Consider the following 17,252-nt stretch of genomic DNA (forward strand, 5'->3'; position numbering starts at 1 on the left):
ATTATTTAATACATGCTTCATAACATGGCTCAGTGCAGTCCTAAGTACCCAAGACTGACTAAAAAAGATTGTTAACACCCTCTTCTTTTCTTGACTAAGTTCGACAGAAATGACAATAATCATACATGATTTTCCTTCCAATCCGACAGCTATTTCTACATGGACAACAAAGCACAAAGCTGGTGCAATGAATCTTGGAACAGGCTGCAAGGTGAAAAAAGGACTTATCGCTGTACTGTATATATTTGCCTTTGTTGTAGTAATGGAGCAAACACTCACCCACCTACACTCCCCTTCCAACCACTACCTCTACAAAAGACACACGTGCACACACACACACACACACACACACACACACACACACACACACACACACAAAACAGAACAGTTTGTCCTCTATTTAGGGGTACAGTATGTACAGAGAGTTAGCTCTCATTGGTAGGGACTCTCTCCATCTGCCAGTGCTTGTCAAATAATATCACACTCAACCTCTGCGATGCACCTTTATTCTGCTTACCAAGTCATTACGTAAACCTGAAATTGCCTTTTTATCTTGACTTTCCACACAGTGAACAAATATAGGCTAAAGTGAATAGAAAGTGTCTGTGGGTTGTCCTGTATCACCAGAGGCAAAGTGCTGAATGCTAGCCGAAAGCTGGGGAAGAGGGAGTGGATAGAGGAAAAAGTAGCTTTTGCATTACTGACACATCACCGCTATCAGTATTTGATCTGTTCCTGTCACCAAGACCTGTGCCCATATCTGTCAATAACAGCACTCCACACAAGCAAGACCACAACACGTTATTCTTCCTCAATCCAATGGCTACCTTTCCCAAGAAGAAAATACACAAACAAAGTGTCAACTAGAATCAATCAATCAATCAATCAACCAACCAATCAATCAATCAATCAATCAATCAATCAATCAATACATTAGCCGTCAATTAAATGAATGTGTAAATCCATGTCTCCATATCAAGTACATGTAATTTCTGAGACATTGCTCTCCTTATTACAATCGGTTCTGCTTTTCACTGAATATCTACCCCCTAATGATGTATCCCATTTACTTCATATTTAGCTAATGCGAGTTCTCGCAGTGGGCAATGAATGTAACAAGAGGGCTTTGCACTCTGCGTTCCTCCGCATAATTCTGATTTGCAGAATAATTGTATGAAGTATGAACTGTGATTTGGCCCTCCCTGGCCAGCTAAACCTCAGCATTGAGACCCTTTGCCACAGCTAAAACTGCTCTTCACATGTGCATAGACCCTGCCTCTGGCTGTAGGGCTTGCATGAATAATGAATTGGGTTTTTTATGACAACACAGACCATTGATTCCGTGACCTGATCTGAAAAGATGAAACGCACAGTTCTTTCCCCTTGTTTACAATGTCATTTCTGCTCTTTCTAAGCATCAACTAGGAATGTCTGATCACATTGATTAACATTTGGTATCCCTAAATAGAGAAATCATCATTCCAATAGGCTTTTTCTTGGTCACCTAAAGTCCTAAATACCTCCACTATACACCAACACACTGTTGATTCTCCACTTATCATATAAAAGGGAATGAAAACAAAAATAAACTAATGATTTTCAAACCTATCCCCAGATTTATGGGCTGATCCTGTGCTGGTGACAAAGGGGGGCTCTCTAGACCAGTTTGAAATATTAATCCGTCATATCTCCCACTCATCCATATTTTACACAAGTTCCTCATGTATAATGGAGTAGCTCGGGGTGGCAGCGCTCACCTGATGGGGGCAGTTTCATCGCCCTTGTCGAGCCACTCCTGCGGCGGGATGATGTACATGCACCACAGTCCCCAGTTGTAGCCGTGCGCCGCGTTGGCGTACTGCTGCACCTCGAATGTGTTGTACTTGATGTTATCAATGGCGGGGAGGATAATCCGCGTATGATCTTCCTTCACCCTTGTAAGGATGGGCTCGGCCCTGGAGAGGAGAAAAAGGGAACAACAACAAAAAAAAATGTCAGAGGGTAGATCTGCAGTGGAGGTGAAAATGACCAGCTGACCCTTCAACCACTACCAGTAATGGAGTGGTGAAGTATGTGATGGCGGTGAGTGCGGTGAGTGCATTTTGCCCAGAGAGCCATCAAAGCAGGCAAAACACATACATCCTACAGTAAACATAGGCTATATAGGCTCAAATGTACTGCAAATGCATATGTCTACTGTAATAACACAGTATCTAGTTGTGAGATTTATCTTCGAAGTCAGAGAAAAAAATACAGAGACGGAATAGAGAGGATGACAAGTAATAGTATTTCACAGTTTCCACAAACCGAACACAGACACACACACACACACACACACACACACACACACACACACACACACACACACACACACACACACACACACACACACACACACACACACACACACACACACACACACACACACACACACACACACTAACAACAACATCACTCCTGTCTGAAAGCAAAAGTTCTCTGACATTTCTGCCCTGGGATGTTTTTTCTTGCTATATTAGCTGTCACTGAACAGACAGGTGAGCGTTAAGGCTTTAAGGACTGCCTCTGCTGGTCAGCCCCTGACTCTTTCCTGTTGTCTGACTTTTCTTAACCACCAGCATCACCTTTACAGACTGATGAAATGTACATTGAAAAGAACATTGAATTAAATAAAAACTGAGAGCACAGCGGAGGCACACATTTTCACAGCATTTCAGACTTTCTTTCCTGGAACATGAAGCCTTGTCCTTGGTGTCGTTAGTGACATGCTTTACCATGTTACGGCAGCATGAATAAGGTAGTCTTGATCAACACGGCCCATTCTCACAAAACCCACGAGCCGTAACCATTTTGTCTATTGGCTTTCTCAGATTCAGCAGCTAACATGCACACACAAAAGCACCAACACACACAGACACACACACACACACACACACACACACACACAGACACACACACACACACACACACACACACACACAGTCTGTGAAGTAATGATATATTCTGGCAGGTGTATAGAACTAAACTAACAACAGGAAAAATGTACGGCTCTGATTATTCATCTCTTTTTCATTTTCCCTATAATGAACAGTTCTTCCAGACGACAAACAGCGGGATCATGGGGGATTTCTGATGATTGCATTTCCAGCACTGATTTTCACTCTATCACACTTGGAAATAAGATGTGATCTTTGTGAAATGTAAACAGATTTCTATCGGGGAGAGGATAATGTGGCTAGGCAGTGTAGCTGATTCACTTTGGAACTGTGCTGTGGAGGCACACACACACACACACACACACACACACACACACACACACACACACACACACACACACACACACACACACACACACACACACACACACACACACACACACACACACACACACACACACACACACACACACACACAAATGAATAATGCCAATAACTGGTTCTTCTATGTCCCGGAGCTGTTTTTCCCTTTTGTCTATGTCATTTTTTGTTCACATTACTGTGAAAATCAAGGCTATCCTTCATTGTGCAGTTTCCCCACCCAACAATACAAAACTAAGGGGACAAAGATTTAAATGGAACCATAAGTGGATTTGTCAGGAAGGGAAAAATAACAGACAGAGCCAGCAGTTAGAGAAGATGGTAATTTGTTCACAGAAAGGTGCTGTTAATGTTTGAAGGTGACCCCATGTTATATATCTTTTCGTATATTACGTCAAGGTGACACATTATTTTTTTACTCAAAATTGGCTGGGGAAGATTTTCATTTAACACCTTTGATGCACATCATACAATTTTGTTTTCCATTACATTGATGTATACACTGCAGATTTGAGAATTGCGTGATAACGTATGTATTATACTAGCCAGGCCTTTCCATTAGTAATCCTGTGTGTGGATAAGAGTGTGGAGTGCGGTTTTATGAGCCCTCTCCGTCTCCCCAGGGAGGATGAGTCCGTGCATGAACACCTCACCGGTGGAAATCACTAAGTTCAAGAGACCACAGGACCACGCTTCAGCAGGTAATAATGATTAACGCAGCCCATGCCTCTGCACTAACAGCAAAATTCAATCAATACAGCATTGGCCCCATATTTCTATCTGATTGTGAAGGTCATTTGGAAAGACATACAAATTTAAAGACTACTTCCAAAGCCAGCTAAAGGCTTTGCTAGCCCATCAGTATTTCATTTAACAGATATATTTATACACCTGGGGATGCCAAATGATCAGACACATTCATCATGTCAATAAGGCAAGTGTAATGCTAGATTATAAAAATAGTGCTTACGTGGAACTAGAGGCGATTGATAAGTAAAGCTCTGCCTCACTCAACCCAGTGCACTTGACATCCCGAAGCCATGTCAAATTATTGCATGTCACACATTGTGACAGGAGGCAAAAACTGTTCTTTTCAGAATCGCCTTTCACACGATATAAATGTTTGATCCATGGTCACGGCAGTTATACCCACGATTGGATACACTTCTCTCTGCTTATTTCCCTTATTAATCACCATTATATATGAGTCTGCAAGGCTGCTGCACAACTCCCCTGGGGTCTGGACCAGAGGATTCATAGGGCAGTTCAATGCAAGCCCACCCCACACCCACTCCACACCCACTCCACACACTGAGGAGGTGCTACAGCTCTGAGTGCATAAGCTTCTTAAGAGCACTTTGCCATCACGAGTAGCGTGTATGCTCTCGACCCGCACAGTAATAGAGCAGGTCTGACTCCATCTCCCACGATAAGTCTATTTATACTGCACAACAGAAAAAAAAGCACATATAAGATAAATAGAAGCCACTCCTGTAGGTCCAGTAGTAGGACTATAGGAATAGCACAGTGTTGATGTGTTGATTATGGTCAAATTTAAACCGTGATATCCACACTCAAATGCATTTCCTTTCTTTCATTTTCTTAATTGGCCGAATAATAGAGGAATAATAACAAAATTGAATCGCTGCCAGAAAGAGATTTGGGATGATCTGTGATTAATTTGGCTTAGAGCTTGAACCACAAGATAATTAGTCACTATACACATGACAATTCGTAATATTTTTCAAATTTGTTTTTGCTTTAATGATGAAACTGTGATTAAAGCACACAAGGAGATCTCTCTCTCTTTCTCTCTCTCTCTCTCTCTCTCTCTTGTGTCTGACCTTCAAAGGACTCTACTGTCTGATTCCGTCCTTGAGAGTAGCTCTGTAGCGAGCGCTAGGCGCATGAAACACTAAAACACTTGGCTCCTCTGGGAATCAAGTCATGATCAAACAGGAGGAGAGAACGAAGACACAAGTGAACCACCGTAAGATCAAACTCTGTGTCAGAACAAAGTAACGCTGCCACTTCTCTTAATGTCTCTTCATGCAAACAAATCATTTACCAGAAAATAGTAACCAGCAACTACAATACAATACATGAACTGGTGGGTTATGAACTATGCTTCATTCAATGATTATTTTGCTATTTCTTTATTGTTTTGAAACAAAAAGCTACTTGTGGGTCATAGGGACACTAATGTTAGACTAATTAGTTCTTCCATTTTTAGTCTCCAGTCACATCAATGGGAAACTGAACTGCTATTGATACAGCTGAGCTGTTATTGATACAGCTTTCACCGTGAAATTAAACCGTAATTGAGACAAGCGCAAAAAGGCTGTATTTGGCAGGAAATTGGTCAGAAACTCCTGAGTCAGCAGTCTTTTTAAAATCTTAGCCTATATTTCATACCAAGTATCTTATGACTGTAGAGTCTACTACAACTACAAAATTACAATAAATTAGTCCTGCCTCTCAACTACCTGCCAACAGGCCATTAGCTAATCCTGGCATAAAGCAACTAATCCAAACCCCAACCAACAGTACACTACCTTATCATAGCAATAACATTTTCAACATACAGTTCACAGAAAGAAATAGGGATGTACAGGATGTATTTCCTTCCAATCCAACAGGAACATCTGAACAATATTGAGTCCCCAACATGTCACAGTGTAGTAACTGGGAAGATGAGAACCATATATTACAGGTGTGTCTAGCCACTGCTTTTTTCCACCTATTGACCATTCACAACCCTAGCTGCTGTCAAGTCTTTTAACAGATACCGGTTTTTTTCTATATATATTTTATGTATTTTCTGATTTACAGCTGATGTTTGTCTCTGGATACATGGCAGCCAGGGTAGTGGTTATACAAAGGACTAACAGACGCTATCACACACAACAGAAATGACCATATGAATTTGTGTTTCAGATGAGCTGAAAGTAACCAGGTAGATTCTGCCCAGCCTTTAGCCTCTAAAAGGGCTTTGGTTTCCCAAGAAGCTTCTCTTGAATCTAAATGAAATGCAGCTACATCGCTTAAAGTGTTCCTTAAAAAGACCTCTGAAATGGACACTCTACTTCCTTGATTGTGTCGTACTGTATTTTTATGAGGACTCTCTGCCTACCTGGAGTGGGCCGAGATGTTCAGGTTCAGTTGAAAGCTAGGCTAATACTTAAATCATGAGGGCTTCCACATGCCTGTATGGACTTGTAAAAGCAAAGGACTACCATAAAAGCACAATTCATCATATAGCGTAGGTAATAAACTGTGATCTTCATCTTCATGTGCTTGACTTTACATGTCCTCTTTGAAGGCTGGACCACTCTGCCTGAAAAACAGCTCTGTAAGAGTACAGATCTAAGAGGCTAGTGAAATTCCAGAATATTCTATATATAAAATCATCAGATTATGTTTTGCATTTCCACTCATTTCTATAATGACCTCCCGATTGAAATTAGAAATATACCTGACCAAATTATGGCCATAAAACACACCTGACAAAGCTTTCAAGAGGGATCTCAAACAAGTTCCATTATGTGAGCTTTGCAATATTATCTGTGTACACAGGATCAAGAGTGCTTTGTTCCAGAAGCCTTTTTCCATTATCCTAGTAACTGTAATGTCCAATGTCTCGAATTTAAAAGGCTCATGGCTCTCCTGAAGAAATATAGTATTTCTCCGTGCATGGTGCCACACTTTTATTTCAGTTAGCAGGATTTTTTTCTGCACTGTACTGCTTATCTAATCTTTCCACGATTGGGTGCTTTTACATAGCAAAATTAGCTGGTTCTTCTGAAGTATGCTTTCCATTACAAATGCTGACAATAAGAACAATGAGTGTATATTTTGAGGATTCAGTGCACTGTAATGTATAAAACATATTTGTAGCTGGTCCTGTGGTTCTTACCCTGAACACTGGATGATATAGGGTTGGGAGGTTATTATAAGGCAACACTCTCTGCTTCTGGAGATGTGCATTTCATTACACACCACGGGGGCTGCCTTATCTCTCCAGTGTGCACTGCCATCACTGAGGTTCCATTAATCACGACTAACCTGAGTTTGCAACGGAGCAGCATTAACAAAAAAACAAAAAGACAAATAAACAAATATCAATGCCTCTGGAGCTGCCTTGCGAAGCCTCAGTTCGAGGTGTAAGGATGCTTTAATTAGAACCTCATTATATGTTCGTTCATTAACTGTATGCATTAGGCTGAGAATAAGCCATGGCTGTGACTGATAATGTGGACTGGGGAATAGTTTGCAAAGCGATGAATGGTTTTGTTTCCTGGCTTGTAATGGGACTGTCAAGTAGAAAACTAATCTACAAGGTTACTGAAAAAAAGAACTATTAACTAGAGCTGTTCAGCTCCTGGTTAATCAAGTCAATAAAGTAAAGATTAAACAAGGATTAGGCTGGCGGAAAATATCTTCAGGTGTTTCAAGGCAACCCTTTTAGTCGAATGGATTGCCTGCTTATAGATGGTGGAGGGGACTGATCAATAGTACACCAGTCGTAACACTGGGTAAAGCAGTTGCATTATTGTGAAATGGGCTACAAACTTGTAAACGCGCCGCTACATCACGAGTTGGAATCGAATGCTTATTTGTGATTGCACTGAGCTGCTACAGTGGAAGCACATTCTGCTGGTGTTTGTTGATCGGGAGTGCTGCTATTGTGCTGTACAGCAGGTATGGTCTCACCGCTCCAGTAGCCATAACAAGGTCAAAGCATGAGACACTATCCATCTCACTTATCACCGGAAGTGCCAGATATATTACCATTATGTGATAAATGGGATGTATTTTTAAGGCATTTTTTAAGGCATGCACATGTATCTCTGCTAGGGGTTGAATTTATATCTGTTAAGGCTCCGTTTTCCTTCGCTGTGTATTAATTCAATATTTACTCTACTGGAGAGAGAGAGGGAGAAGGAAGTTTACCTGGATGTATGCATGAGACAAATGGTTTCGATTATGATATTCACAGCAAGTGGTAAATTAAACATGCACTGTATTTGTCTGTAAGGGAGTATGGTTGCAAAGAAATAAACACTTATACATAGACACACACACACACACATGAACATACACAAATGTAAACACACACATACACACACACACACACAAATATTTGATGCAAAGAGTTGCATGAATATTATATAATCCCAGGAATTCTCGACCAAGGCACCGTGCTGGTCTGTACGTGTGGTTGATGCAGTCAAAGCACACATCTGTTCTTCTGGAGGCACAGAAAAGCTAACTTGTGTAAAACGAATCATCCAGAGGCTGAAGGAAACACTCATGAATACATCCCCTGCACAAAAGAAACCATAACGTGATGTAGCGAGTATAACGTCTGAAAGGGAAATTCAAAGAGACCAGAGAATGTAAAACAACAGCCTCTCGATCAAGGAGCCTGGAACACGTGTAAGGGGACTGGGTCACGAGAGGGAGGAGAGGACATCCATATTTGAAGACAAGCAGATTGCGAAACAGATGAGAGAGACGCTGGGACATCAGTCATCCTCACCGAGACGAGACACTACAGGTAACGGCAAACCCTCTCCATCGCCGTGCATAAACAGGTGGACTAGGCTGATTTATGCGAGTTGGCTGAGTCTTGTCGTGAGTCCAGGGTGGCACAGAGAGCGAGAGAGATGTGAGGAATCAGGGACGTCTGAATTCCCACCAGCAAACGAAGATAGATCAAATGCATGTATTATTAATTACATCAGACCTTTTTTTACAAACTAGGCCACACTGGAAGTGTCAGTACCACTGCCATGCTCAGTAACAGCAATGTCTTAATGTAGGACATATTCATATGTAATTGACACTGACATTGATCTACTATTGGTAAACAAATATAAGTGGGCTAAAGTGAGAAAGTAATTTGATTTAATAAGACTCAGAGTGCGGTTGAAGACAAGGAGAATTTCTCCACTGAGTTTCCTGACACTCCTCCAAACTCTTAGCCCAATCTTCAATTAACTTATCAGCACATTAAAATTCCATCACTGCAATATCCCACAGCTATTCAATTAATATCCTCACAAAATGAAAGAGCGCCCCCTGACATAGTGCTTTAATAGGCAGTGTTTTCTTCTGTCAATTGGAATTCAGAAAAGAAATTAAGATGCAAATAGTTGGTGTTTAAGGCTAGGCAAAGCCAACAATTTTGGTTAGAAGCTGAATGATGGAAAATAATTCTATGTGTACTGAATGCTAAGTTAAGAAGTTCTTGTTGTGAAATATCCCTATTTGAATACTGTTTATGAACTGAAATACATCACACCTTAAATAAGTTCGGAATATAGGCTCAACATCTCAAATTGTTATTTTGGTTTGTACTATATATCCTCTTTTGGAGGGGATTCAACTACCTTCTTACTCCATCATACAAGTGATTTAATACATTTTTCAAGAATGTATCCAGTTTAAAAAGTCATGTTCCTCTTACATTCACTATGACATAAATTACAAACCCTTGTCTAAAAAGAAAGGAAGGTGTTCTAAAACACAAATAATGCAACATGAAGGGGTAGAATGAATCAGTACACAGCCTGCAACAGCACGCTCTGATTCTCACATGTGATGAATGTGTTAAACCCCTCAGCTCAATCCATATATATTTACAGTTGGCAGGGAATGAAAGCTAGGCTGCAGCTCAGTTTAGTCAGGGGAGTAGCTTCATTTTTGTTTAACACAGTCAGAACAAGGTCATCCCACCGCTCCGCTCTCTCCTCGCAATCACAGTCAATACCAGGTTAAATGAGTACGACCCCCTTTTACTCACCAAGCGCTGTTGAACTCCACATGCGCATCGAAGAAGCCCACGACTGGCGCGGTAGCAGCGTTCCATCCCTGTATCCTGGCGCGGATCAGGCCCTCACGCTTTGTGTTCCTCACAATCTTCACCAAGCCTGGGTAGCGCTTGTTAACGTACTGGTCCAGATTGAACTTCAACTCCACTGCAGGACAGATATATATATATAAAAAATACACATGAGTGATTAAAGGGATTTAATGAATGGTTATTATAAATGGGTGACAGTCCCAAGTCATGATCCTAACCAGCAAAGTTCTTCCTTTTTTGGAGACGTATCATTGAATTGATGACAGTCATTACTTTGATCAATTCATTTTTCCAATGACCTCCTAAAAGGTCACTATTGCCTGGCTACACACTGAATTTCAGAAATTGTATCACTTCACATAGAATGGGGACTCCATAAGCTGTGTGGGACTGTGCTGATTAGGGGCTGCTCCTGAGCACACTCCCCTCTCTCAGCAGTCAGGTGAGGCCTCCCGTGCTCGGGTGGGGGATGAGCTGAGCTGGGGGAAGTAAACAAATGGCAGGCAAGGACACATGCTTGGGGGAGATTGATGAGTGTTTGAGCTTCTCGCTGCAGGTTGCTGAGTGCTCTAGTTTCGGGCAGAGGAGAGTAATAAGGACACTCGCCGTGCACAGCTTCCTAAACGCTCCGATGCGCAAATCTGACTCGCACTCCTCACATAAATCAGTTCAGGAGAAATACACAACATAATTTATAACTTTGATGAAGATGTCACAGTAGAGGGGAATTTGGACTGCGAGTGTGACAGTGGGACTGTGGGGGGCTGTGAGGGTTTCTGAGCGTGTCTGTGTGTTTTATTTCAACAAATAAACCCTTACTGTCCACAAATTGTAGCTACATTTATCTAGCAGTGTAAAAATGAGACCTAGTGACTGCAATCAATGTGCTGGAATCAAACGCCATCTGTTTCTGTAAACACTTTTTTTAATCACCACGTACCGAAGCAAAGAGTGCTGAACAATGATTCCGAGCGAAGAAAAACTACCGTCTTTCAAACGTAATTGTGGTAATTTACGAGCGAAGCATCTGTGAACATTATATTGTGCATTATGGAGATATATCACATGCATGCTGCCTCAGACTGAGAAGTTAAGTCGAAGGTAAATTTGTTGCCCTTTTTCATTGAGATGGACTGGACACTTTCGGCTTTTTCCTCCACAAATGTGTAGATCTGGTGCCACTGTTTGATGTGTGGCTCATAAGGCAATTTCTCCGGATGGATGACATTCCTATACCATCAAGCCCCCAAGGGTATGATAATAGATGGAAAATAATGCAAGCCAAGACAATAGCTGTTCACTGTTCGGTTTAATATGAACGTCCAAGGAATAAAGGATCTGTCAAGGTCCAATGCTCTCCTCATGTAAGAAAGATTGGATAATGCTGCTTGTCTTTTCTCTCTGTGAAAATCAAACAATGTCTGTTAGTATATTGAAACAGGATAAACCCTGATAAATTAAAAAAACAAGATTCAAGCAGAACTGCTGTGTATAGTGGACCCAGTCTAGATGACAAGAGATGGAGGAGTGAGCGCAGTTGCTAAGTATGATTCATTATTCACAAGTAATCCTCAGTGTACCTCCAGGCGCTTCACACACCACATGTTAAATAAGAAAGGACAAGCAGAACCAGCGAGGAAAGGTCAAGTCGCCAGCCTTGCATGTTAATGGTTTAATGTTGCCTGAGCACGGCATCCGAGCCAGCAAAACATTCAAACTGAAATCATTAACAGCAAACGAAACAAAAGAAAACTGGTTAGCACTACCACTGGAGACACCACCACCAGTGTTAAAATCCTGCCTCTCTCCATTTTTAAATTGTTAAATATGCTTCCCACTGCGAGCCTTCCACTGAGATGCAGTTGGGACGAGACTGCTGCCACTGTTGACTTTGGCTTGGTCCCTTTTCAAGATATCATTTATGCAGCTCCTGTGCAGGCCAGCCTGGGGGAAGATGGGACCTTAGTCCCTGCCAAGGGATTCAGGGCCAAATGTCGGTTGGAATCTTGTACATTGTGGCGCCTGTGAAAAAGGCAGGCTTTGGGCTCCAAACTGGCTGCCACAAGAAATACAGGTGTGCAGCGGGCAGAACAAACACAGCGAAACACAAAAGAAACAGACTTCTGCCTTAACGGTGTGGAGACTGTACACAATGGTTCACCAGAGGACACAGCAGGAATGAGGATCTCTGGTGTTGTTGCTATTTTTGAACTCCTAACTGTGTTCAAGAGTACATCCCCAAGGGTGCTCATTTTGGTTTGCCATCTCTTCCTCTCTTTTTTTTCTCTCTGGTGTTTCATATTCTCTCCACTCTCAAAAAACACACTGGCACACATGCGCGCGCGCGCACACACACACACACACACACACACACACACACACACACACACACACACACACACACACACACACACACACACACACACACACACACACACACACACACACACACACACACACACACATACACACACAATTGAATCAAGGGACTCTTGTGTATTATAATTAATGTCGATGTCTGGGCATTCTACTCATAAAATTAAGGTTGCTTATGAATCATCCATGAACTTGCCTGGCTTAGCCTTGGGTTGCACAGGAGCACAATCTGCTGGAAGGTGCCCAGTAATGTGTTGTAGCATAAAATTGGCACATTTCAACTTAGTTCTCTTAACAAGCTCATTCAAATGAAAATGTGCGTCACTAAACATGAGTTACCTCTCTGTTGTAGGTAAATTAGTGGTCTGACAAAAATATTACAGAGACATATGGACAAAAAATACATTAATCTTCTAACTACCAACCTTTGTTTGGGAAAGTAAAACCAGTCATTTCAAATGTGTTCTTCTAATTGAATGTGCATTAGCAAAGAAACATAAGTCTATTAACTCTATGAATTGGGTCACAAGCAGAGGTTCCAGCATAAGTTATTGCAGGAAAAGCATATTTGCCCAGATCCTTCCAGGGTCCTGAAATGCCATGCAGTGATTGTGAGGACTGACAATCATGGCGGACATGAACCACATTGATTTTCTGAGGTGAAAAAAATAAATCTATATAATGCCTTTTTGGGTTGTTCAGGCTAACTAGGTAACGACTGAAGATTGCATTTAGCATAGCAATGGAAAAGGATTCAATGACCAGGATGTCATTAGACATTTTGCTTTCATAAATCAATTACCAGCAATGGTCTTGTTAACATCAAAACGTGTTTGTCAGATATAAGAAATACAACATGTGTATATAACATTAACACACACAGATCCTCGAAGCAAATCACTGCTTGGCCAATTAGTAATCGCAGAGACTGTACAGCGGTTCATACAGCAACGTAGCCTGTTGCAGAATGGCCCAGGTCGTTGGTCAGCAGGTTCTCTCTTTTTGAACAAATAAATATAAATTCATACTTGGCACAATGACTTGACTCTATAATGTAGGCTAGTCTTACTCCCCTTGGAACCTCTCATTGTGAAATGTATCAATTAAGAAAACAAAAGCAGCCAGAAATGAAATAAACAATTTATTTATAATCAACGGGCAACTTCCTATTCTCTTAAACCTAAATTAATTTTACCTAATTATCTCTGACACAAACCCATCTGGAACTACCCCCTTGCTTCCTAGCAACTAACAAAAAGGAGGGGATTCCATTGCTCTGGTTGTAGAGTTTACTGTGATTAAAACTGTGATTATGGATGCTGTAGTACATAAGTAGGCTGGCTATGAATGGGGCACCAATTATTATAAATCTTTATTTCAGACGCCAAGTTCCATATAAAATAACAGACATACAACTATAAAAAAGAGAGAAAAACAAAAAGATACAACATACATAAAACAGTGCATTAAAAGGTATGAAGACTTTTGTGCCAATGTCGTCTTAAGTTCGAAGTAAATCGATAGCAGCTCTTTAGAGGTTACCTGTAACCTGGACAGGCTAACGATTGTGCTTTACACATATTTTACAATATTGTCCTTTGCCAATCAAGTTGATGTGTTACCCCCACCAAACAACCAATCAATCAACTAACTCATCTAAATGGCATACACTTTTATAACTTTGCTCATACCTTCTCACACACGCTACTACTCTACGTTGCTTAGTGAACTTGAATCGCCTGTTCAGTTAATAGAGATACAGATGTGCTTATCTGTCTTTCGAATCACTGTAGCCTACCATGGAAATGAATTTGAGGATGATGTAACACTACAAACTACTGGGGTTGGACTACAAAAACATCCTCCAGACACCGGTAAAAACATGCACAATGTGCTTTTAATCAGTACAGCTGGTAGGTTCATTGCTTAAGTGTGTGTATACAGCCTTCTCATGAAACCGTTTTAATTTCGATTTTAAGATGCTAAAACCGTAGATAGATTGCATATAGGGCTATGGGAATGGTGTGGGTTCTCACTAACCATGGCACGGAGTAGTTAGTGGTTGCATGTTTAATAAACACCATGTTATAAATACTTGGTCTGATGAAATCAGTGTGAGGAAGTGTCACATCCCTGGTTCCTATAAGGCCCTGTTATTCTACAAATCAGAAACTCATAACAGGGAGCATCATTTCAAATGAGCTCATTCCTGTGGAAAAGATAAATGCAGACTAAAGTTACAGATGAAATGAAATGTTTGTTCAATGTCCTTACCACTGTCGCTGTTGTCATCCACCAAAATGATCTCTTTGAGGAGGTGAGCTGGTGTATGGTTGACTACACTGTGGACGGAGCGCAGGATGACTGATAGCGCCTCATTCACAAAAATAAACACCACCGCAATCTGAGGGAGATCATCTGGGTAGCTCAGCGGCTTGCATCTAGAAAGAAATAACAACATAGAAGTACAAATATCAATACATATCCCTAGTCTACACATTAAATCAAACACTAAGGTTTAAGATACATGCACAAAAGGAGTCGTCTGCTTCAGATGGTCAGTTTAAAGCTTCTTTCCCCTGGATTAAAGTCAGATTCGATTCAGACACCCTACACACTTTCTCAACTCAGACACTATGTGTAGTGCAGTGAACTGCAGACGAAGGACGATGCAAGGTGATCGAATGTCACTGAGCCCATCCCTGCAGCTCAGCGTCTGCTCAAAAATGGAAAACACTCTGTTAGCACTCATTACTGTAGGTCCCTCAATTCAGTGCCATGGCAACTCGAGCTGGAGAGAGTAATGGCTAGAATCTGATTCGGTGTCGTTTTTTTCAGTGACCCAATTAATACAGTGAATGACAACCAAAGTAACCATGACTATACTATTGTGTGACCACGTACAATGTGAAAGCTAATAGAGATATGAACAGTGAACAACAAAGGACTTCTATTCCATTTCTAAAAGAATGATATTGCTCTCAGCTGAGCCAAGTCTCCACTGGTCAGGTAAATCATGTGCCTCCACAGCATCCATCCTGCCCAGCACAAATTGCAGTCACAGTTGAGCCTCTGTCACAGTTGTCTGATTCCTATAGCAACCGTAAGCACTTGATCATCATCTCCTTATGAAATCCCCCTCTCTGTTACTGAGAGAATGGTCCAGCAGTGGTCCCCTTGGGCTTGCTAGGCATTCATTTTGAAATCTTTGGGGATTATGTAGCCTATGGGGCTATGAATGCAGCATTCTACAGTATATCCTGTGATCATACAATTCAAGAGTGACATTTTAAGGACAGAGATTTGGTTATATTTGAAGAGCTGGCAGAGAAATGCGTAGAAATAATAGAAAAGATATTTATAAAATGCAATAACCCTGTAGGGCAGTCAACGAATTGGTTCTGGCAAACGCAATTGCATTTCAAATTGGAGGATTTTGCAGCAATGCAGACCACTTGAGGTTAAAAATATTATGTGAGGTAAACGAGAACGAGACATTCACAGTACAAAACCCAACATAACAGTCTTTCATACAATCAGTGCAATTATCTTGAAAAGATATTTTTATTTATTTATTTATGTTTTAACCTAGTCTCAACCCAAGATAATATTCAGCCAAGATAAGCTGTAATGAATAAAAACCTAACCATGAGCAACCCCACATTCATGTTCTTGCAATTCTTTCAACAGCAAATTAAAAATACAGCAGACATTTTCCACATTTCCTGAAATGTTCGGGTGTGTCACAGGTGGGTTGCATAAAGGCTGCTCTAACTACAGATATGAAAGGTGTATATGGGTCACAGCACAGCTGAGCAGAGCTGCAGGTGCATCTGTACTACACCTGTGCACAGCACATTTGACATTTAAAGATGCAGTCCACGATTTAGTTTTGTGAAAGGTTGTTGTTGTTTGCGCTCAACAGCCAATCAAATTACACCCGTCCCCTCCATGCTCCTGAAGCACCTGTGTTGATTGGCTGAGATTGTTCATGGCTTGGTATGAGACATAATGTTTGTTTCCCATTTACAGGCCCAGGGCTGTGTATGAATAGGGATGGGAATTGATAGGATTTGGCCATGTTGGCTGTGGTCTACACAAAACCAGGCTGCGTGCGTGTGCCGTCATCGCACATGCGCAACGGCACGGTAATCGATAGCGGCATCGATCCACTGGGAACTACAAACACTGAACTGGCAGCTAGAGGACTTGAGGAGCAATACGCTGAATTTGTCAAAAGGTGTATGGAATTAAAATCACAGACTACACCTTTAAGGTACTGTGGTCTTCAGGAATATGCAGAACATAATTCTTGCATTTAGACAAATGAGAAGAAAAGGAAATGAAAGAAAACATAAACATAAACAGGCAGATATAAGATGTTACTTAAAATCCATGTACTGTTCTTATTTTACTCTTGCCAATCAGTTTTCAAGTGTACCGTCCCAATGTTTTAAGAGACTGCAGACCTAGAGATTGTTCATGTTTTGCAACCTGCAAAACCAGAATGAATGTAATTGTGTTATACATATCTGTATTTTAAGGAGGTCACAATAGAATATTTTCTTGAGAATAACCTACTTCAGTGCTTTGTCACACACATAAATTGTGAGCACAGTCATCAAAGAACACCCCCCCCCCCCCCCCCCCCTCCCTCCTGACTTGCTCATCTGGTGGTGCGATGGCCATCT

General features: G+C 41.2%; 1 protein-coding gene across 1 annotated transcript in view; it reads right to left on the minus strand.

The window, feature by feature from the left end:
* The window catches only part of galnt9 (polypeptide N-acetylgalactosaminyltransferase 9), a gene marked incomplete at both ends in the record, with an annotated part of 52,030 nt that overhangs the window by 14,906 nt on the left and 19,872 nt on the right, over positions 1-17,252 (minus strand). The window contains 3 exons of the mRNA XM_080852102.1: positions 1,758-1,955; positions 10,126-10,300; positions 14,836-15,002. Coding sequence (XP_080708228.1) covers positions 1,758-1,955; positions 10,126-10,300; positions 14,836-15,002 — 540 coding nt within the window. The remainder of the gene's footprint in view (positions 1-1,757; positions 1,956-10,125; positions 10,301-14,835; positions 15,003-17,252) is intronic.

This window comes from Sprattus sprattus, assembly GCF_963457725.1.
Source record: "Sprattus sprattus genome assembly, chromosome: 15".
In the NCBI taxonomy this organism is placed as follows: Eukaryota; Metazoa; Chordata; class Actinopteri; order Clupeiformes; family Clupeidae; genus Sprattus; species Sprattus sprattus.